Source organism: Peromyscus maniculatus, chromosome X (genome assembly GCF_049852395.1).
Source record: "Peromyscus maniculatus bairdii isolate BWxNUB_F1_BW_parent chromosome X, HU_Pman_BW_mat_3.1, whole genome shotgun sequence".
In the NCBI taxonomy this organism is placed as follows: domain Eukaryota; kingdom Metazoa; phylum Chordata; class Mammalia; order Rodentia; family Cricetidae; genus Peromyscus; species Peromyscus maniculatus.
Genome location: NC_134875.1, coordinates 74,030,794 through 74,055,292, shown reverse-complemented (window position 1 = coordinate 74,055,292; position 24,499 = coordinate 74,030,794). Strand labels below are relative to the sequence as shown.

Sequence of the window (24,499 nt, the reverse complement as noted above, 5' to 3'; positions counted from 1 at the left end):
TATCATATGTAGACAGGCCAATTAGGAGAACCTTCACTTTCAATTCTCAGTAATAAAAACTGTTACTTCCTCTGATCTTTTACTGTAGGAGGTGACCTTCTAAAAAAAAATCTGAATAAGACTCAGAGTTTCATACCACAGTAAGAAAATGCTCAAGTTTCCATCTAGATTCACTAACCATTGAAAGACAAAAAAAGTCTCAAGTTGATAAGGAAAATCAATTGATAGGTGCCAATATCAAGATAAAAAGAACTGTTAGAATTGTCCAACACCGGGAAAGGAGGAGTCAGACTCTTCCATAAAATAAGCGAGAGAGAGAGAGAGAGAGAGAGAGAGAGAGAGAGAGAGAGAGAGAGAGAGAGAGAGAGAGAGAGAGTAACCTTAGTTACTGGGAAAACCAGATAAAACAATAGCAGATTTCACCTAGAAATCACAGAGACGGGAAAAACTGATACAATATTGTTTTTTCAAATACTCTAAAAACAGAAATATCAACTGTAAATTGTATATCTAATGAAATTGAGCTCCTTTTCAAATGAAGAAAACAAATCATGATATTTTTTGGGCCTAGGAAAATGGAAATAATAAGTCACTATTAGACCTACTTTTAAAGACCAGCTAAAGGAATTTCTCTAAATAGAATATAATTCTAAATCAAGAAATTTTGGACATTAAGAAGGAAAAAAATCATATGGGTAAACATGAAGGGCTATAAGTATGCTTAGCCTTCTTATGTTTGGTAGCTGAAACAAAAATTATAATACTAATATGTTGTTTATGAAAGGAGAAGAAATGTTTCAGAATAATATTATAAATACAAGATAAAGAGACATAAAACCCCAAAGCTTTCAGCTTTCTAAAACTGGAAAAATGCTCAAATTCACACACTGGATTCACAAATATATAATTTGATAGCAAGAGAAACCACTGAAAAAGTTGCACCCCAAAACAATAACAAATCAAAATGGAATTCTAAAGTGCCATGTATTTCATAAAGAAGCAGAACAAAGAATATCTGTGGGCAATTGTCTTGACTGATGATTGAAGTGGGAGGGTCCAGATCTCTGTGGACAGTGCCACCCTTGGGAAGGTGATTCTGAGTAAGCCAATACCTGATTTCCTGAATGCTAAACATTCTAGTTTTGGTGATCTATCTAAGCTATAATGTGATCTCTTAAAACACACACACACACACACACACACACACACACACACACACACACACACACACACACACACACACAAAGACACTTTGAGTTTACTAAGAAATTATTAAAAATTAATGTAAGTTGATCTGAAATTTAGTGTTACTACTACTTTCTTTTTTTAATTGAAAATATTTTGTCACACAATATATCCTAATTATACTTTCCCCTCCCTCAACTTCTCCCAGTTCCTCCAGACTCGCACCCTCTTCTGGAACCACTCCCTTTCTGTCTCACAGTAGAAAAGAACAGGCAGGCTTCTTAGAGATAACAACCGAACATGACAAAATAAAATACAATAAGATGAAGCAAAACCTATCATATCAAAGTCAGACACTGATCCCATCTTACCTGCAGAATATAACGAATTTGCTGTTTTGTAAACTCTGACAGCCCTTTAGGAATCAATGACTCAATGTCTTCTGACTGTAAGAAAATGGAATTTATCCATTGAAAACATCAATATTTTAGTCTTATAGGCCGCAGTTTATAGGCTTTTGTGTAAAAAGGCATATTTGGGGAGATTAAGTTACTTTTCAAAGAATAGTTTCTATGAATACCATTTACAGTTTTACAAATTCTCACTTTTAAATCCTTAGTTATATTACACAGATTTTGAAATAATACTAAATTCCAGAGATTGTTAGAGAAAAGATTTGGGCAACCAGCCAAATATTCCATTTCTACTTTAAAAGATCAGTTTAGGGCTAGGGCCAGGTGGCATAGTGCTTCCACAGCATTAAGGGGGTGGAGGAAAAAGCAGTTTCAAACAAAATGGTTACTTATCTGGGTATGGTGCTACATGCCAATACTCTCAGGACCCAAGTGTTTGAGGCAAGAGGAGCAAGGCTAGCTTGTGCTACATAAGTTCAAGGCAAGGCCATGATATATATAGCCAGATCCTGTCTCATAAAAGCAAATAATAATGATGATGGAGATAATAACAATGTTATAATAATTCAAATTCCACTGAAAATAACATCACTGTATCCTCCAAAACCAAGTTTTGTTGGATGGTAGACACGTTTGAGAAGCTTAAATTTTAAATTATGAAAACTGTGAAATAAAATTATAGATATTATAGGACTTAAAGAAAATTTGCTTGAGGCTATGGTGACTTTTGAGAGATTATAATGTTGCCACAGCAACATTTGTAAGCTTCAACTAAATTTAAGAGAGAAGCTAAAATAAGTGCTTTTCAAAGGCAATTAAAGACATACACAATTACTTTGGTGAATGTAGAATAGTGATACAATGAAAATAATGATAAAATAAAATAATATATAAGAGGCAGTTGTTCTTTTTGTTATACTAAAATAAACTCTATTTATTGCTTATTAAATTAAAATAGTTTTACAAAATTGCAAATGTAAAGAAATTGATACAAAGGTTTTTAAATTCCAATTGATGTCACACACTATATTTAAAGCATATTAGAAGAAATTGATTTTTATTGTATAAATTTCTGTCTTCTGAAAACAGTTTTGTGATCAGGCAAATTTTAATTGTGCATTCAACAATGACAATTTAAATCCTAGTGACAATCACAAAACTATTCTTTGTGGTTATTGTATTTGTAGACATTACAAAGATATAAACATTATTTATTTTACTAACCTGTGTTTCCAGTCTAATAAATATACTAAATAAAAGAATATTATTGGTATCACAATCACGATGTACTTTGTTGTCTATTTAATTTTAATGATTTTTGGACTTACTGCATCTGAAGACTCAAAGTCTTGTTTGCTGCAAGAATAACAATAAAAAGACAACTTTAGGAAAATGGATTCAGTAATTTTATATAAATATGCCTGATCTACTTGTTTTATATTTTGTATATCCTAATAGTACTAGTTTAAGTTAGAATCAAATATATATATATATATATATATATATATATATATATATATATATGGAACTTTCACTTAGTTTGACTAAAATAACTTTTCTAGAATTAGCTGACCTACTAAAAATGGGTAACATCCAAATAAAAAATTATAAAATATGCAGAATTAGTTAGTACATCATCCATTTTCACCAGTCTGTCTGAGGGTAGATGTAGAAGTGCTTGACAGCAAATTGTCCTTAGGTAATTAAACAATTACAGGTTTTCTCTATTTCTACCTCCCTTTTCTCCCTCTGGTTCTCACTTTCAATTTTGAGTCTAGTTTCTGTTACTGTTTTCATGTTATTCATTCCATTTTATCAAAATGAAAACTTTCAAGATAAGGTCAATTCATTTAATCTATGTGTACTAGAAAGACATGAGGTTAGAACAGTATTTGAATCTACACCAAACAAAGCAAAATGATCAAAATTTTAGTTTGACAATAAGATTTTGAGCAAGAAAATGAATATTTGGACAGAGAGATTGAGACAGTGTTTTTTTGGAGCCAAATTATGAAGGCAACTCTTATGGGATTGTCAATGTTTATACCAATCTGGTATATGCTCCTGTAGGAATTGTGAAGACTTGGAAGAATACAGTTACAGTGTTGTCAAGGGCAACAGATCAAATTTTATTTTTGTCTAATTGCTCCTCTGCACGTAGTAGAAGAATGAGGTATGAACATGTACGTGAACATGCCAAAATAAACAGAAAAACAGTTGTATATGTTCTGACAGCAAGACAGAAATATTTTAAGTTAGAGTTTTAGTACATTAGTTCCTCCCTTTATCCCTTATGTAATTGCTTATGAGCAAAATGTTGCTTATAGAGATAAGTGGGTCACTGTTAAAAGCCTCTTGCATACATTTATAAAAATAGACAAGCTACTACAGCAAAAGAGAGCTGTACATTCCCATTCCCAGTGCATGCCTAATAGTACATGTACAATAGTTTACATGTATGTGTTTGGCATTTGTTGTATTGTGCCAAATAGATATATTGGGATAGACTTAAAAAATGAAATATCCACAAAACATAACTACAGCCCAAAAGAGGAGCATTTAGACCTAATCAAGATCTTGGGAGCATTTTGCAGAAAAGCTGAGTCATAGTTTATAGCTAAGAAAATAGAATATTTAAAAATATTTGAATACATCTCAAGCCATCAGAAGATAAGTAATCTTATTAATAACATGCCACCTACATCTTCATCTGAAATTTTATAAGGTTAGTTTTGAAATTTTATGATACAGACAAACAGTACAGTATCTGGCATATTATGGTCATTCAATGAATAGGCTATTGTGGGGAAGAGAAAAACATTAACATAGCAAACTTGTGCAAAAGAAATTGAATGCATCAGCTAGTTCTTTGGGTCATGGGGGAGAAGAAAGTAGTTTGGGTAATTTGAGAAGATGTTGATTAGGTATAACGATCAAAACTTCACAAAAGAGAAAACTTATATTTTATAAGGGAATAAATGTAACAATTAGCTGTACTTTGCTGTATGTTAAATGAATTAACAGTAATGATAGCATACGTTTAGTCAACAGACACTGAGTCCTGTATTAAGCCAAATGAATTCCAAATTACATAAAACAGCTTTTGTGTAGCTAGCTCCCTAAATACTATGGACGGCTGACAGCAGCTGAGTTTTAGAAATGGTAGTAGAAAGAGATAGTGGAAACAGAGTCCTAGTGAGAACATTTGACTTACCTAAAGTTAGCATTTTGCTAAGTGGGATAGCCAAGCAAATAAGAACAAAAAGTAGTTGAGGAAATTGGTAGTAGGAAGGTAATAAAGTTGATAGAAAAGAGATGGGCAAAAGATTAAAAGAATATATTAAAGGCACTAAATATAAATGTTGATCTGGAAAATATATCGCTTCTTTAACTTAAAAGGTATACAAAATAGTACATATTGGTTGATACCCTCTATATTGATATGCTATATAAGTTCTATATTATAAAAATTTAGAAGCAAAAGAATGCAGTCAATGAAAATGTTGAATTAAAAAAATCTTTTGACATTCCTTTATCTTCCAAATTACTTTGTAATTTGCTGTCACAGTCATGCTTTGACTAGATAGCACTAGGTAACTCATTTAATAGCCATGTGCTGTCATTAACAAATTAATGATTCCTTCAAATTCCAGGGAATCCAAATTCTACTGGTCTGTGCAGGCACCTGTAATCATGTGGTGCACATAAACTCATGCAGGCACACACATGTACACATAAAAAAGGTAAATTATTGAAGTATATAGAGTTGCATGTCATCTACTAAATTAAAATTTTTTATTTATAAATATATAATACTCCATAATTTATATGTTACATACAATATATTATATAAATCAATATAGTATGTGATTTATATGTATAAAATATAATCTTTACAGATAAAATATTTATAAATTGAGAACACATCAATGGCATACACATAGTGGTGTATTGGTTGTAAAAGTATACATTCTATTATAAATGTAGTATGTAAAAATCAAGTCAAAATAACCATATATTTTTAATTGACACATAGAATTATATGTATTCATGAGGCACCAAGTGATGTTTCCATACATGTGTAAATAGTGTAATTTTCAAATAACTTTAAACATTTCTATTATATCAAACATATTTTCTTTATGAGGAAAACACTCAAAATCCTTTCTTCTAGATTTGAAACTTAAAGTTCTTTATCATTATCTGTAGTCAACACTCTCAGGTAGCACACTAAAATTTGCCCTTATCCAGCAGTAATTTAGTGTACACTGAGTAACATTTACACCTTGAACCCTCTACTGCATTGAGCTTGTGACAATGACCATCCCACTCTCACTTTCTATGAAATTCTTTTTTTTAATTACAAACTATGTCATGTGACACTTGCTTTATGTGCCTGTGTTGTTTTACTGAATAGAGTCACTTCCAATTCCATTTATGTTGTTGAAAATGATAGAAATTTATTCTTTTTTTCTGCTGGTAGATTGTCAGATTGCTTCCATTCCCTGGTATCGTGAACATGGGAGTCAAGGTGTGTCTTTTACATACTCATTTCATTGTATTTGATTATATACCCAGTGTTCAGATTTCTGGATCACATGGAAGCTCTAGTTTTCATTTTGAAAGTCCTCTATATTCTTTCCTATAATGACTAGTGTATACCTGTACATTACCACAATATTCATTTCCTTCTCTACATCTGCACCATCATTTGTTATCTTTTGTCTTTTTAATATGTCAGTCATTTTATTTAGCTTCTTTCCCAAGGAGTGGTTTTTGTTATCAAAGTACAATACAAAAGAAAACATACATAATTCTTAACGATCTAAAAGTAGTTAATGAGGTCTCTGCTGATTTTCATAAAGTGCATTAACTCTCCTTTGTTTGGTTTTGATCTTTTTGAGACATAGACTTGCTATACAGCACCACCAGGAAAGATAAGATATGTAGCCCAGGATGTCATCAAAATGAAGGCATTCTGCCAGTTCAGCCTCCTGAAGGCTGGGATCACAGGTGTGAGGCCACCACAATCAGATGGATTAACTTTTTAAAAAATTTGTATACAGTGTTCTGCCTGCATGTATGCCTGCACACCAGAAGAGGGCGCCAGATCTCATTATAGATGGTTGTGAGCCACTATGTGGTTACTGGGAATTGAACTCAGAATCTCTGAAAGAGTAGTCAGTGCTCTAAACCTCTGAGCCATCTCTCCAGTCCCCTTGATTAACTTTTAAAATGAAACATTTGCTCAGTTCTCTGATATAATTGATCTATTTACTCATTAAGAGTACTGGTATTCTGCTGTAAACCTGAATGTACTCTTCAAAAAGGCTATTTTAAGGGCTATAGAGATGTTCAGTGGTCAGGACCACATACTGTTCTGTGAGAGGATCCAAGTTGCATTTCTAGAACGATGCTGGGCATCTCACAACTGCATGTAACAAAAATCCCAGGGTCTCCAACTACCTCTGGACTATGAGGGCACCTGAACACATGTGGTGTACATTAACTCATTGAGGCATACATGCATACACATAAAAAAAAATCTTTAAATGTTTAATTTTAAAATTACAAGAAGAGACTAAATTATTTGACAACTGCAACATCAAGACAAAAAATGCATTTATAGTACCTTCCTCCAATTCTCTCCAAATGTTCTAATAAGCAGTGATATAGGTCTGTATTCTTGCGGCTTAGGTCAGCAAGCAACTCTCCAAAATATTTGGGGTCCAATTTTTCAGGGCCATCATCCTGAATTATCACCTAAAGCAAATATCAATTATAATTATAAGCAATATTGTTTTTCTAAGCTCACAGATACATTGATATGAAAATTTAAAGAATAAAAATTCTATTAGAATCATCACATGAATCAAGCCACTGAATTGTCTATGCATCAGATGTGTATATTTTTAGTAGGGAAAGAACTGCAAGGAAAATCAACATTGAAACAGTATTTTCAATTTAATTTCTCTCAATTAGAAGTAATCTAGTGAATGCAAAACTTGAGTAACATTAATTTTTCTTTCTTTTATTGAAAATAGGTGTTTTTCTTATAATGTATCTCTGATCACAGTTGTCCCTTCTCCAAGTCCTCTGAGATTCCCTTCATGTTTCCCCTCACTGGACTCTACACCCGTTCTGTCTCTCCTTAGAAAACAAACAGGCATCTAAAAATAATAATTAAATAAAATAAAACAAAATCTAACAAACTGGAATAGGATAAAGCAAACAGAAGAAAAAAGATAAAGAAAAAGCACAAGATATATACATAGATGCAGAAAGACGATTGTTTATACACATAATAATCCCCTGAAAGCATAAAACCAGAAGCCATAATACATGCACAAAAGACATTTAAGGTTAGAAGGAGGAGGAGGAGGAGAAGAAGGAGGAAGGAAGGAAGGAGGAAGAGGAAGAGGAGGAGGAAAAGGAGAAGAAGAAAGAAGGAGAAGGAGGAGAAGGAGGAGGAGGAAGAAGAAGAAGAAGAGGAAGAAGAGGAAGAAGAGGAAGAAGAGGAAGAAGAAGAAGAAGAAGAAGGAGGAGGAGGAGGAGGAGGAGGAGGAGGAGGAGGAGGAGGAGGAGGAGGAGGAGGAATAATAGAAAATGCCCTGTCAAAAGCCTTTTGACACAAAGAACCTCCAAAGATGCTATTGAGTTTGTTTTGTGTTAGCCATCTACTGCTGGGCATGAGGCATGTACTTAAGAGTGGTTTGTATACCCATTGAGACTCCCTTCGAGAAAAGTGATTTTGGTTTTTTTTCAGTTGTGAGTGCTTATTAATTGGGAAGAGCTTCTGGGTTAGGGATGGGGGCTTGTGTCCATGTCTTCTCTCAGCACTGAGATCCCATCTGATGTAAAACTATGCAGGTCCTGTGCATGCTGCCACATTCTCTTTGAGTTCATATGTGTCAGTACTGTTGTGTTTAGTGTCCTCCATCCCCTCTGGAGTAATATTAAATTCTTGAATATAGTTGCTTAAATGAAATAGCTAAATAAATAAATAAATCAGTTTCCAATTATCACCAAATTTCATTTCTTTTTCTTAGTTGTGTGTGTGTGTGTGTGTGTGTGTGTGTGTGTGTGTGTGTGTGTCTGTGGGTGGGTTTGTACATGTGCCTTTGGAGGCCAGAAGACATTGTCAACTCTCTCAAACTGGAGTTACAGGCAGCTGTGAGCTACCTAATATGGGTGATGGGAATCAAACTCACGTCCTCTACAAGAGCAGTACATGTTCTTAACTATTGAGTCATCTCTCCAGCCCACAACATTCCTTTCATATCCACCTACTGTGGATAAACAAAATGTGAATATCTTCAATTGTACTGATTATAGAAGAATTACTATCACTTTGATGAAAGTCCATTTGATTATTAGTGTATATTAAAGTTAGACTAGCCGGGCTGTGGTGGCGCACACCTTTAATCCCAGCACTCGGGAGGCAGAGGCAGGCGGATCTCTGTGAGTTCGAGGCCAGCCTGGGCTGCCAAGTGAGTCCCAGGATAGATGCAAAGCTACACAGAGAAACCCTGTCTTGAAAAATCAAAAAAAAAAAAGTTAGACTAAAAGAAACTATTCATTCCAATGTCCTTTATATATTTTTACCTAATACTTCACTTTTTTATTTGGATTTAATATCTAGTCAATCAGATATGGAAAAAAAAGTAGCTCAGGGCCAAGTGAAAAAAAATTACAGACATAAGAGACATTTAAACTCTTTGAGACAAATTATTATGACTACTGTCCTAACTCAGACATATTTTATTGGCCTCATTCCCTTGCTAATCTTTCTAATACTGTTGACTACCTTGTCTATCATTCAAGGACTCACTGCCTGGAGAGAAATAGCTTAGACATACTCTATACTGTCTTAATTTTGAACATGAGATGAAGAGATGAATAGTTCAAATTTGACTACTAATACTTCCTTTTCAACCCCTCTGCTGAAGGAATACCCTAAAAGTCCATGTATACTGAGACAAATGGAAGGACCAGAATGCAAGCAAGAACAGGCACTCATAACCATATCTGTAATAAGAAAATCAGTTTACAAAACACAGATTAGCAAAAATAAATGCTGAATAAAATCACAGTATATTTTCATCATAATTTTATAAAGAAATGTATATTCATGGGCCATAGCCCTTCTTAAAAATCCCCTCATACTCATGCAAGCTCTGTTTTTCCTTAATAAATCTAACTGATTTCCTTAAAAGGAATGCAGATTCATATTTTGGAAAGTCTGGATGAGAGGACTGGATAAATGACTCAGATATCTCAAATTCAAAATCAGCAATGCTCTTTTAAAAGAAAGAAAAAGTCAGAGCCACTGAGATCATTCAGTGGGTAAAGGCATTTTCCTCCAAGCCCAATGGCCTGCATTAAAATCCCCAGGTCCCACATGGTCGAAGGAGAGAATAGATTCTTAAAATTTTCCTCTGACTTCAGTGTGTGCTCCCGCAGCATGTATATGCCATCTCTCTACACACAATAAGTAAGTAAATAAATAAACACATGTTTTAAAAAAAGAGAAGAAAATCTGGGTGAATAGTCCACAATGTTAGTTTACTTGACTATATACATTGTGGAGTTGCTTTCCTAGAGAAGTAAAAGTTGTCTATTAAACAGTGTAAAGTCTCCTATATGAAGTCATGAAGTAGATGAGTTAAAATGTAATGTTAATATCACAAGTATGTTTATATGTCATAGAACTTAGAAGTTGTACACAAAGATTTATATAGATACTATTCTATATAAAACCTTTAAACACTTATATAAACATAGTACCTCTGTTTTCCAATATGTTCTTTACTTTATCAACAGTGGGATTCATTGTTCTATACCTACAAAAATATCTCAAGATTTTCTATCTCCATGAATACTAAAACATGCCAGTTAATAAAGATAACTGAATTCTTTTTTTTTTTTTTTTTGGTTTTTCGAGAGCTAACTGAATTCTCACACAATTATCTTGAATTGTTTTCTTACTCTTTTCATTAACATATGTCTTGCTTTTTTAACTGCTCCCTCACCAATTTAAATAAAAAGAAACCATTGTAGTAAACTTCCTGAGGACATTTCAGACAAAGGACTTAAAACTAAGAGATATGTTATATTGATGTTGACAAAAATGTAAGTTTTAAAGACACTGCATCCCTAGAGTAGTTTTCCATTAACAAAAGTGAACAAGTGAGCAGGCCTGTTCTTTACCACCTGCCATGACTCAAAAAAGGCTTGCCAGAAGACTCAAGGTAAACAGAAGAGTGTATAGATGTCATAAATAATTATTTGTCTTCATTATGAACTCCAATAGGACAATTTCTATTTATGTATGTGTGCATGTGAATACTCCAGTGCATATGCATGTGGGTTGTGGGCACATGTACACAGAGGCCAGAAGCCAATGTTAGGTGTTTTTTCAATTACTCTTCCTCTCATTTACTGAGACAGAGGCTCTCAAAGAAGCCAGAGCTCACCAATTTGGCTAGAACACCTGGTCAGAAAAAGACCTACAGATATTTCTGTCTTCAAATTCTCAGAGCTGGGGTTCCAGACACAAGCAGCCACATCTAGCTTTTTGTGAAGGCTGTGGAGATTCGAACACAGGTCTTCTTCATTCTTCTGTGGCAAGAACTTTGTTGACTAAGCCATCTCTTCAGCCACCCTCTGACTAAACAATAACTTCTAAAATGGGTTCAACTGAGCTTTTTCCTGTCATTAACTGTGTGAAATTATCTATGTCTTGCTAATAGCATGAAAATGATCACATCATGCTATTCTTAATTTGTTCTAAGAAAGGATACATGACAAGAGACATTTTGGAATTTGAAGCTAAAATTATGTGGCTAGAGACAACCATGGGGCACATTCATATAACAATTTTGTGAAAAATACAGTGAAACCAGATTTGAGTTCGCCCTATTTTCTGTTTGTTCTGTTTTTAATCAATACATTTTGCTTTGGGAAAAGCATTTTATAGTTCATTATTTAAGTTACCATGCAAACTAATACAAAGTATTTTAAAGCAAAACATTTCTTTAAGTAGTAGTATAGGGGCTGATGGAATAGTGCAGTGGTAGAGCATATTTAGCATGTATAAGGGTTTGGGTTTAACCATAAACACCAAAAAATGCTTTACAACATAACCAATTTCTAATAGTGATCCTTAAAACATCTGAGGTCTGAGACTGAGGCAGCACAAAGTTCAGTAATCAAACATTGATTTGAGAATCTCCTATAGGATTGACAGTAAGCTGGATGCTTTGCAGAGTTTATTTCAATCTTCTTGTAGGATATGCCATACATAAAAGTATGATTCCCTGTTACATAGTAGGAAATTGAAGCTTAACCAAGTTTACTGCTGAAGATCATGTAGCATCATGTTTTATAAACTCAAGCAACTGAATTGAAAAATTGTGACTTTTTCCTTTTCCACACTACATCCAAATTGCAATCTCAAATACAAATTTTAAAAATAGGTCAAACTCCAAAATATAATGGACTCCACAGTTTTCTGTGTGCTTTTATTTTGTTACAGTTTTGTGTTGTTTTTTTTTTCTTTTATGGGTGTTGTTTATTTTGTTTTCTTGGTTTTGGGGACGTTTATTGTTGTATTGGTTTGTGTGTGTGTGTGTGTGTGTGTGTGTGTGTGTGTGTGTGTGTGTGTGTTAGAAAGAACTTAAAATTGGATGAGTGGGGAGGGGAAGAGGATCTGGAAGGACTTAGGGTAGGAGAAGAATATGACCAAATATATATTTAAATCCAAAAATTGTTTTTGAATAATAAAAACTATAGCAAAAGTAGGTAAAACTATAATTTTAAAAGAGTCCAATTTACATCTGGTCTGCAATGCTTTCAGGAGAGTCTTCCAACTCTATGTCACACCTACAGGGGACATGTGACTACCAAGGCCCTCCTTTGTCCATGTACTTTGTACACCTCATTATTATCCTCATAAAGTTCCACTCAGACAGAAAACTGTATATAAGAAACAGTACTTATATTTTCACAACGTTGAAATTGCAAACTGTAGTGTAAATAATGAAGCTGGAGGAACTACATTAGTTACCTAAATATGATTATTATTTTCTAAGTAGATAATAATATCAGCTGGTCATATATATTATAGTTAAACTGTGAGTGAATGGATATCATTGCAATACTGTTGCTCCTAGAAAATTTTTGAATACTATAATATTGCTTCCATCTTTGAAAATTATCTGTTATACCAGTCCTATCATCATTAATCTAATTTAGGCTTTATTCTTTTCAAAAAGTTTCCTTCATGACATTTTTACATGTCTTCATAGTTTATGGGAATCTTTCCTCATGTATTTCTTTTAGTCTTTCTGTCAATTCTGTGAGGTAGATATAACTACCAAAATTTAATGAAGGAGAATGTTGCAGAGACATCTGATATTAATATAAGTAGCTTAAATATAAAGTACTGGAAATGAAACTTGGAACTTCTTACCCTGAAGCCAATCCAGACTATTACACTACCAATTCATCTCCAGTGTCAAAATGCTCTTACCTTTTGTATGAAATTTGGATCTAACACATGCTAACTGTGTAAGTCTCTACAAGTAACTTCTTCAAACTTTAGTTTCTTTATGTGAACACAAAGACAATAATAATACCTTCCTAATTTGATCATTATGAGAAGAAAATTAAACAATACGCTAGTCTACTTGGTACAAAGCTGCCATTGTTAACCTTCTAAAGTAGTATTTTTATTGGTACTTTCCTATTTAAAACCTTTACTAACTATCCATTATATAGTCCAAAGTTGTTTTTTGTTGTTATTGTTGTTTTGGTTTTTTGAGACAGGGTTTCTCTGTGTAGTTTTGGTGTCTAGATCTCGCTCTGTAGACCAGGCTGGCCCCGAACTCACAGAGATCCACCTGGCTCTGCCTCCCGAGTGCTGGGATTAAGGGCGTGCGCCACCGCCGCCTGGCTCACCAAAGTTGTTTTTTTTTTGCCTTATCATTTTAGAACTTCATGACCTAGGCTTAATGAACCATGTTAATACTTCAACCTAGTATGTTCTTGTCATGCACCTTCCATTCTATTCAGATGAAACAACTAACTAGTCTTATTTTTGTTTGTTCCCCTTCTTTACTCTGTATGTGTCTGTGGCTGCACGTGTGTGATACATATGTGTGTTCCTGTGTGTGAATGTGGCCCATATGTGCCACTGCATGCATTTAGACGTCAGAAGACAATCTAAGTGTAAGGCCTACTGTGTTTGAGAAAGAATCATTTGTTTGCCACTGCATATACCAGTCTACCTGGCCTCCATGCTTCCAGGGATTCTCCTACCTGCCTTCCATCTTGCCATAGGAGCACTGGAATTACAGATGTGCATACTGTTGCCTGGCTTCACAGTTCTGAGGATCTGAACGTAGGTGCTCATGCTTGCATGGCAAATGCTTTACAATCCTACTGAGCTATCTTTGTAGCCCGTGACTAAATTTAGAAACACAAAAGATACTTCTCTAAACCTGTAATATTATCCATATGATTTTTTCTTCCTTGGCCATTGTCTCCATGTAACACCATGGTATCAAATGTGGGAATATTGCTCAGTTTTCAAACCTACTGAAAACACCCTTGATCTCCCAACTGAAATTAATTTCTTCTTTTTCTCCTGAAACACATTGCTTGTTCCTTCTTAAGGGAAATGCCAACATTTTGCTTTGCATTAAATTTTAGATGCTTCCACTTTCCTCTATTAGAGGAAACCAAGGAGAAGCAAAATTAAAAATTAAATTGAACTGTGCAGAGGTATTTCTATTTGGTCAATTATGACCTATAAAATAACAATTTCAAATGATTTAATCTAATAAAATAGCTATTTTTGTCATTACGGATCTATTTAATGTAAGAAATTTCACACACTACTCTAGAGGCTAATGTTTCCGAGCAGACAGTCAGAGGAAAGATAATTTTAGGATTTTTTATATTGGAAAACATGAATTTTAAATTACTTCTAGTTATTTTTTTTACCAATATAGCCAAAGTATATATTTCTAAGCATCAGAAATAATCCCATGTATATTTAATATTAAAACATTTCTAATTCCTCAAGTGGAAGCTAATTTTCTCTTAATAATTTTCTTTCTTATTCTTTTATCTTCTCCTAAGAGTTGTCCATGAAAGAGGTCAATTTGAAATTGCACTAAGTACAAATGGTGTCTGACTCTCCATTATCAGTCATTATCATTAGTTTTTACCAGATTGAAGAAAATCTTTTTTTCCTATTATCACTTGTGCAGCAGATGATTACAAGACTCCAAAGTCTTCACAACATAAATTAGTCACTCAAGATTGTATCTAAGGAGGTTTCTCCTTAGCAACTAAGTTTTGATTTCTATTTTGTTATAATACACAATAAAGTATAAGAATATTTTGACTTGAATTAGAATAATGTATTCTCAAAGAATATATACAGCAACTAATTACCAGCTTGTGAAATGATATCATTAACAATCATCTCAAATGATAGCATTTGCAACTTGTTGTTCATTTGAATATTATATATCATGGAAATGTGTAACACTGAACAACTGTTGGGCTCATTTCTAAAGATCAGTTATCAGTTACAATTAAATATTCATGAATCAAGTCATAACTTCATACATTTAATTAATGAACCTGAACTATTTTGTCTTTTGAGAGGAGTCTGGATAAGCTGTTTGTAAAATGTTGTAAAAACACAAATACCAGGGGTGAATTAGCTAAGGCAATACTGGAGAGCTCACCCTAGTGGTGAGAACAGGGGAGAACTGGCAGTTGACCAACCCTGCAGCTGCCTAGGCCCAGAACCAGGGTTATGAGTTGATTCACCACAACATCTAACGCATCTATGATCTGCTGGAGCATGTGAAGGAGCCTGACCCGCAGACCCAAAGCTACAGGATCTCCATGACACAGAGCAACAACAGGATATCCAAGAGAAGTCCCAATGAGGGTCAAACATTGATAGTGTAGTAGAAATCAGAGGCCTCGAACCAGACCAATGACTCTTGCAATGAACACTTGCAAGTAAAGATATATGGACAAAGGGGCTTACTGAATGAGTCAACGTGTCACATTACAGCTTCCATGACAAGATTTTTTTCCCTTTTTTTCTCTTAAATTTTGTTTTATTGGAGGGGGTGGGAGGTTGCAGAGCTGTAGGGCAGATGAGAAGGAACAGGGAAATGAATGGAATCAAGATGCATGATGTGTAAGGCACATAGAATAAATAAAGAGAAAGTAAAAAAAAAAAAAACACAAATACCAGTGGTATAATTCCTCAATGTTTGAATGGAAATTTAATATGAATATTAGAATACTGGTGCAAGAAATGTTCAAGAACTTTGCTAAGCATTCAGCTGGTTGGTCTTACCTGTTCATGTATCTGGCTTGGCCCACTGTGGCAGAGTTCATGCCCAATATTTGGGTCATTTTCTGTGATGCATTGGATTTGATGGCTAGAATGGGACTGTTGACATTGTGGAGAGTGGATGATCTGGGGTTGCTGGACGACATGATGATGGCATTGAATTTGAGGATAACATTCCTAAAACACATATACATGTCAAAAAATTGCCACCTAGAATCAGAACTACTAATGAATCAAGAAAAATTTTGAACCAAATTTGAAAACTACAATGTATCTTTTATCAAATAATTAAAGATGTAGAATTTGTAGTTTTAATTAGTGATATATTATTTACTTTATACATTAAGAAAATATTACTGAATTTTGCTTTTATTTAATCAGTAGCTATGACCATCAAACTACTTACCTAGGTATGCCATAGAATTACATGTCTAATTAAATTAATATTCTAGTTGTACTTAATCCTAAAACTACTATGAATACTAATTAAACTTTGATGTTTCAACAGGCACTGCAGCACCTAATTATATAATAATCCTATGATGATGAACATGTAAAATAACTTAAAATTAGGAAATAATACAACAGAGTGATTTTCAATATCAGAAAGCATGTTTGTATCCCTCTTGGGGAGGCAATGATCTTATGCTTATGAAAATTGAGAAGAGGCTTTTTATTTTTCAACATTGAAAACCACTGATTGGTGCTTTTAATCCAGAAAACATACGACCTTACTTTAATTCTACCAGGTACTCTTATTTAAATATTGTTTTCATTGAGTTTCTGTGTGGAGTAAATGAATTGTCTGTAAATTTTGTATTACAAAGTAAGTGAGGGATAAATGTGTATTACAATCATTATATCAGTGTTGACACCATAATTCATTTTTATTATCATCTATCTCACTAAATTTAAACATATAAATAGTATTCTCCCAATGATGACAAAAATCAAATGATGTACTTCTAGTAATAAAACTAATTAATGCCAAAATTGTGACTTGAATTCATGATTTGTACCTCAGACTCTCTTAGTATAAGGCTTCATTTATATCAACTACAAAACATCTGGAATTTGCTTTTAAACACAATCTATTGCACCTGCTTGTTTATGTCATGGCTTTTCTTCCTGAGAAGTACAGTGCAGAAACTAACATTTACATATATCCATTGTGTACACTTCAGGTATACTTGAACATTTCTATAGTATGTCGTTATGCTGCTTCGAAAAGCTCCTGCTAATAGCCTGCTTTCAAAGAAACATCACTCAAGTTTTAGTCAGAATGTTACAGTTACTCACATATAGTCAAGTTTGAAAGTATAAATTCTGTGTAAATTTTCTTTTTGAGTGTAAAAAGTTGACTTTTATTGAAAAGTTATGTAATTCAACAGTTTAGACTCTTAGATAAAACAATTTTCAAACTATGTCAAATAAAAATACCAAGGTACAGAACAACAGAGTATTTTTTCTCTGGTTTAACATATAAAATAATCTACACACACACACACACACACACACACATATATATATATATATATATGTATATATATATATGAATATATATATAGCTGCTTTCATATGAATAGAGTAATAAACTTCCAAGAATGGCTATCTGAAAAAAAACCAAAAACTAGACACATGAAGGCCCAGATAGAGAAGTCAAGTACCATTAATGTCATTTGCATTATTTTTAATATTCATTTTACACTCTGAACCTTCTTACTCTATTGCTTTTTAGGTGCGTAAATTATTTTAGAATAAAGAAAAGTATATGAGGAAGCTTATATTATAAATAGAAACTGCCTCAGTAGATATATAAAGGTCATAGAGTCAGTTATTGGCTTTCCTTTCTCTAGACTGTTTAATATGACTCATTTTACAAGTATGATAGCACTGAGATCTTTACAGTTTAGAAAACTAGCTATATGCTTTAATCAACTTTGCTACAATCTGATATATATAATATATATATATTCTGTTCTTTTATGGCATAAAACGTCACCATGCAGCATTGGGAATTTAAAAAAGTGTGTTTACTGTTTTCAGTCTTGGTGTTAAGATGGAAGCCAGAGCTTCATACACTTAAGTACTTTACAGCTGCAGTTCTTAAATTAGCTATCAAGATTATTGTTTTAAAGAAAAATGTTCACATGGAGATCATATTTTGAAGTATATCATAATCTAAACTTTAAAGCACGAAAATATCAAAACATTATGATCTCATCATAGGTTATTTCTTTAGCTAGAGGGTAAAAAAGAATGATATAAAAGACAAATATTTTAAGAGGATAATTATCTTGCAACTAGCACTACTTTACCAACTTCTTACGACAAAGGCCTTTTTTGTTCTTAGACAAGTCTAATTTCCGTAGCTACTTGTATTTGATTCAGTTACAAGTGTCACTAAATTGTTTTGTTTGGACATTAGTTTTGTCCAGCATGCCATGGTATAGCCTCTATCACTGAGGAAACAACAAAACAAAAAATTATGTTTTGTTCCACTTGCACAGGTAATTGTAATTTGGACAGCTTACATAACAGTTATAAAACTGGCAAATCATTGAAATTATTAGTGAGAAAATGTGAGTACAGTCAAAAAATACTGATATCAACAATAAGCAAAAGCAGTGTTCTTAAAAAAAATCTTAATTGTTTCAGCTACATGAGCAGTAAGACAATGTATAGAATAGTCAACATTGTATTCTAGAGGCTATAAAATAGAAATACTATTCATTCTCATTAAAACAATAACCTGAAAGCAGCAGGTTATTGATGCACCTCAAATACTCCTTACTACTTAAAATGTGTGAAACATCATTTTTAATAGCCAAGTTGAATAAATATAAATGTAAGTTGATAGTTTTGGAAAATATTACTTGGAAGATAAAGAACATCCAGTGAATTTTTTCTACTTGATATCATAATGTTGGGCTCTTCTTCAGGAACACTTGTGTTTAATGCCCTAGATCTTTAGAAACTATTCTGTTTAACAAGCAAACCAAAAAGTAGACATCTTGATGGTTATCATTCTGGAAATTTATGTCATTTCATTTTTACTGGGCATAAAATAAGGAATAACATGTTATTCCCTACAAGTCTACTAACAACTGCCAATAAGTGCTTATAAAAATAGAGCGTGTTCTCTTGCCAAGAAATTTTAAAACAAAATCCAATACATTTTCAGTGTGCTTCATTTATAAATGAAAAAAAATGATTTTGTTATCCAAGCTGATTTTTATAATATTTAACTGCCTATTATGTACTTAAATGCTACCCATACTTCAAATTTATGGTGATGTTCTAAGTCCCAGTAATACAGCATTTGCTTTTCTTTAAAATATGGTCTTTTCAGATAGAAACAATTTAGAGTGGGATCAATTTACTAGGGTGAAATCCAATCCAATATGACCAATGTCCTTATAAAAATGAGAAATTTGACACAGAGACAGCCATGCAGAAGGGGACACTGATGTGAGGATGCACATGTAGGGCAGCATGTGAGTACGGGGGGGGGGGTGGAATGTTATTATGCAATCAAAAGAATGCCTGAGGCTTCCACAAGCTAAGCTAACAACAAAAAGGATTTCTTCTCTGAGAGTTTCAGCAGGATCATCGTCTTGTCCTACACAGTAGTTTTTTATTTCTGCTTTATAGAACTGAGACAATACAATTTTTTTCTTTAAAGAACCCAACTAAAAATGCTACTTAAAGCTTCAGTTTTCTATATCTTTCAGAATATTTTACTTATCTGTTAATGCATACTATTCATTTAAGTCTGAGCATATTAAAATAATGAAGATAGCATTATAGTCTTTAAATTTTTTTTGTAAACTAGTTTAAAGAGAAACATATAATATATATTAAGTTCAGTTTCTACCATTAACTTTTTATGTGACTTCAGATTCATTTTGGTAAAATGTACTTCACAATAAAATAAATATAAAAATATTAAGGATAGCATGAAGAACTGTAGACATGATGACACAGTACAACTCACAGCGGTCTTGCCTGGTACTTGGTAATTGAGTATTATTTCAGTTCTATTAAAACATTCATAATTCAAAAATTTATACTTGTAAAACAAGTTCTAGAACAATTATTACTTACCTGATCTGTATTTAACTTCTCCACTTTTCTTATTGTTTTTTCATAAATTACATTGTTCCCTGGGAAGAAGTGACTGCCTCTTAGGAAAGGAGACAATGGTTCCTAATAAGAGATTAAATAACATGTTTGGATACGAAAGGTGCAGTTTTTATAGGAACTCCAACAAATACCCAATATCTAATAGGCTCTGAGGCGGTAAGAGATTTTAGGAGGATAGTGGAATGATTCATCAATAAGTTTCTTCCAGTAGAAGGAAATAATTTTAAGAACAGTCCATTATCAATGAGAACAATATGAATTCCTCTTATTTGTTCTAGTTCTCTGGGGGAGATTTGAAGGAAGTAGGAAGGATAGCATTTGTTTCTCTGGGTGAGAAGTACAAAGCAGATTGGATTTGAGCGTCTGTGGATCCATTGGCTCTAAGACAGGACACAATACAAGTTTCTTCTAAGGTAGTCTAGCATGAGGTCAGTATCATTTAAACTGTAGTCATAGGCAGGTTTCATTCCAAACAAAGGAATTATTAGAGAAATTTAGAATAAATACAAATCAGTCACTCCTACTAAACCATAGAGTAGGTAGAACTGCATTAAAGTATTTTCATAGGACTCAATTTGCATGTCATTGAAGTGTACCATTCCTATTTGTGATGATAATCAAGGCTAAGATTCTCAGTACAACATATGTTTTGAGAACTGACAGCAGAAGCTTTAAGAGCCACTGTATCTCTGTATAATCAACTAAATTGCTGTAATATGAGCCAAGTGCTTAGAAGATGTCAATAAATGAAATAAGGGCCTGTGATATGTCTTAGATCGAAAGACTAATAAAGAATCAAACAAGGAGTCCAAAAGAAATGTAATGCACATCACATTCTTTTTTCTCCACTTTTTTTTTCTTTTTGAGAAAGGGTCTCACTATAGCCCTGGCTGCCATGGAACTCTTTATGTAGATCTTGCTGGCCTCAAACTCAAGTATCGGCGAACCTCTGCCTCCAAGTGCCAGGGAATTGAAGGTGAGTGCCACCACACTCAGTTTCTCCCTTGTTCTGATTTTAATTTGAGTCATGAGGTTGTTTTATTCATTGATTTGTCACAAAACAAAACTGTATTCATTTGTTTTTAATGTACTTATATTAGATTAAATTGCTAGTATACAGCAGAGATTGTTGATTGGAAAACACTGTAATTATTCTCAGTGCATAGACTGATGGGCCTAAAAGACTGATTGTTAAGAAGGGAAGAAATTCTGTAGCTCAAGTCTGCAGATCCAGATTTCTCAACGACCAGATTAGAAGTGGTGGTTACAATCACACAATTGCAAAAACAAACAAACAAACAAAAAAACAAAAGTAGAAATAGGGAAGTTGTAAAGTTTTAGAATCAAGACAAAAAATCATCATTGAAATCAGAGGGAGAAATTTTCAGCAAATTAGTAAGAAATTGAACGCCAAAAATGCTCCCGAGACATCAATGGGTGAGAATCACAAAGCAGATTGGATTTTAGCTGCTGTGAATCCATTGACTCTGACTTAAGAAAATCAGTGGAAGCAGGCTAATGGAAAAGAAAGGTATGAAGTCATAAAACAAGAGTTAACAGTTCTTTCTTCATAATCTATATGCAGTGGATACTTAGGTAAGTAAGGCATTAACCTTCTCTGAAGTTCAGTGTGCTTATCACAAAGTTAAAATATACAAGATACCCTGGATCAAGTGAAATAATATATTTTAAGGTACCATCAATTTTAACTTTTTTGTACATTGGTTTTTAATACATAGTATCATAATATTATAATATATTAAAATGATTTTTGAGAATTTTGTCATAATATTTCTAGGACAATCATTTAAATTATACAAAGTAGACTGTTTTGAAGGTAAAGAAAGTATTGACTCTGAATATTCAATACTATATAAACCGATAAATGAGTGAGAAGGGATGGTAATAATTTTTATCTTGATGATTTAGAATTTTCTAAAAGAGGAAAACAAATATGAGATTTTCTTCTCTAAGAAATGTAACTCATTTTAAAGCTTTCTCTATTATTAGTGGTTTTTCAAGAAAAAAGAAGCTAAGATTTATGAAATACTGATTTTCTTTAGAGTATATTTTGGTTTTCCTGTAGAAATAACAATAAAAAAACCTCATCCAAATTTAGATTATTACTTTCCCAAATCTATAAGAATGTAAAAATAAAATATTCATATGAGTAATTGCCGTAGAAAAACAAATCAGTTAAAAAACTTTAATCAGGCATTTTTGAGTTCTTAACCATCAAGGAGTTCAACAGTTTTAGTGCTTTGGTATCTTCTTTTCTTCAGTCTCTATATTTGATTTGGTGCCAAATCCACCCTAAAAATTAGCAGGTGTTTTCAAAATGATTGATGTTATAACTTTAATTGTTACTTTCAAAACCTCTGGCAGTAGTTCTCACATTTAACAAAGTATATAATTCCCAACATCTATTGCACTGTTCCCAGGCCACAAAGCTATAATAGAGAAACATTTTTTAAAACCAAAATAAAAATTTGTTCATTACAAGTTCAAGTTATTCAGTTTCAAGCATTGCCTCCGAGTTTTATGATCACACTTAGAATAATCAAATTCTATAACTGTGGTTCCAAAGCCTTTTATTTTCCACAACCCCTATCCTCATGCTCCCTCACCCCTTTGAGATAATCAAATTAATGTAGTTAATGTGATCTCACCATGTTTCTCCACACTGCAAAAAACTACTCTTTACATTCTGTCCTTTCCAACTCACCAAGGAGGAATTCATACCCTTGTTTTCCTAAAGTTGCATCTCTATGTGTACCTGAAATTTTTATCCTCTTTTTTCTCCTTCAGAATCTTATCTCACTTGTCTCTTTATTCTATTGGATCACTACCCTTACCCATTACTGGTTCATTCTATCTACAAATCTTCCAGGGTCTCCAAAATTCAGCTTTCTCCTCTAATGATACCTTTTCTCTTGCCCTTGATCAATATCCTTTTCAGAAAGGCATCCCTCAATTAACTTCCTCCACTTCCCTTTGAGAAGTCCATCCATTAACTTTCTGCAACTGGATTTTGCTCCTATAAGTATATTGAAAGTGTTGTTTTAAATACCACTGCCAATTTCTTGATTGTCAAAGCTCATTCTCATATCTATTGTCCTTAGCTTTATGCTAATTTGATATGGTTACTCAATGATTCCTCTATTTCAGTGGGTCTTTATTTCTGCTCCTCTGAAATAGATATTTCTCAAGGTTCTGACCTTAATCTTCCCCATTGCCTCACAGCAATCACACTCATGTCTTTACCTTTACCGTCTATCTGATATGTGACATTTAGCTGTGTCATTTTAAATATTCACTAGGTACCCTCTCTCTATTATGCACCTCAGATCCCACTGGCTCAAGCAAATCTCATGGTATTCCCCTTTAGTAAACCAACTTCTCCGTTCTTCTTAATCTTTTCTATTGAGCCACCATAGCCCAGCGAGCGTCTCCACCTATCAGGCCTTTAGGCTCACATTTAACTTTTCTTCTGTCAGCCTCCCTACCCTGGATTAGCTGTCAGAAAAGAGAAGAATTTGTGAAGACTTGAACAAAGCACACCTATTTAAATTTGTTTCCTTGTGAGTATAATGATTCTAACATCATGTGAATTGTATCAATATATTACATGTCAAAACAAATCTTTTCCTTGATTTTCTACAAATAGCAAATGTGTTGTTATCTGAAGTCAAACTGCAGTATAGTGATTGAATGAGCATAGCTCCCACAGGTCCATCTGTTCTAATACTTGGTCCTCAGTTAGTGAACTCCTTGAGAAGAATTCAATATGTGACCTTGTTGGAGGAAGTGTGTCACTGGGAATGGGCTTTGAGGTTTCAGAAGCCCACACTATTCCCAGTTAGTGCTTACTCTGTCTCTGTGTCTCTGTCTCTGTCTCTGTGTCTGTCTCTGTCTCTGTCTCTCTCTCTCTCTCTCTCTCTCTCTCTCTCTCTCTCTCTCTCTCTCTCTCTCTCTCTCTCTCTCTCTCCCTAGTGCTTGTTGATGAGTTGTGAGTTCTCAGCTCCGGCTCCTGCTCCCCTGCTATAACTGTCTGTCTGTTATCATACTTCCTGCCACTATAGCTATGGACTCACCCTTTGGAACCATAAGTCACCAAATTAAACTCTTTCTTTCAATGTTGTCTTGGTCATAGTGTCTTATCATGGCAATAGAAAAGTAACTAAAACAGGAGTTGGTATAATGAGTGAGTTATTGCTGTGACATGTCTAACTATGGTGTTTCGTATTTTTTGTCTGTTTGTTTTTGGAGGAAAGTGGAAAACTTTGAGACTTTGGACTAGAAAAGTGGTTGAATTTTATAAGTGGGGCTTTATGATCCATTCTAGTAGGCTATTGGAAGACAATAA

At 33.6% G+C, this 24,499-nt stretch overlaps 1 protein-coding gene across 2 annotated transcripts in view; it reads right to left on the bottom strand.

Moving 5' to 3' along the window:
* The window catches only part of Pof1b (POF1B actin binding protein), a 74,516-nt gene that overhangs the window by 22,722 nt on the left and 27,295 nt on the right, over window positions 1–24,499 (bottom strand). For both annotated transcript variants that reach the window (XM_076562903.1, XM_076562902.1), the window contains exons 5-9: window positions 20,095–20,196; window positions 15,991–16,164; window positions 7,231–7,361; window positions 2,927–2,954; window positions 1,557–1,631 (exon numbers count right to left, since the gene is read on the bottom strand). In XM_076562903.1, the coding sequence (XP_076419018.1) occupies window positions 1,557–1,631; window positions 2,927–2,954; window positions 7,231–7,361; window positions 15,991–16,164; window positions 20,095–20,196 (510 nt within the window). The remainder of the gene's footprint in view (window positions 1–1,556; window positions 1,632–2,926; window positions 2,955–7,230; window positions 7,362–15,990; window positions 16,165–20,094; window positions 20,197–24,499) is intronic.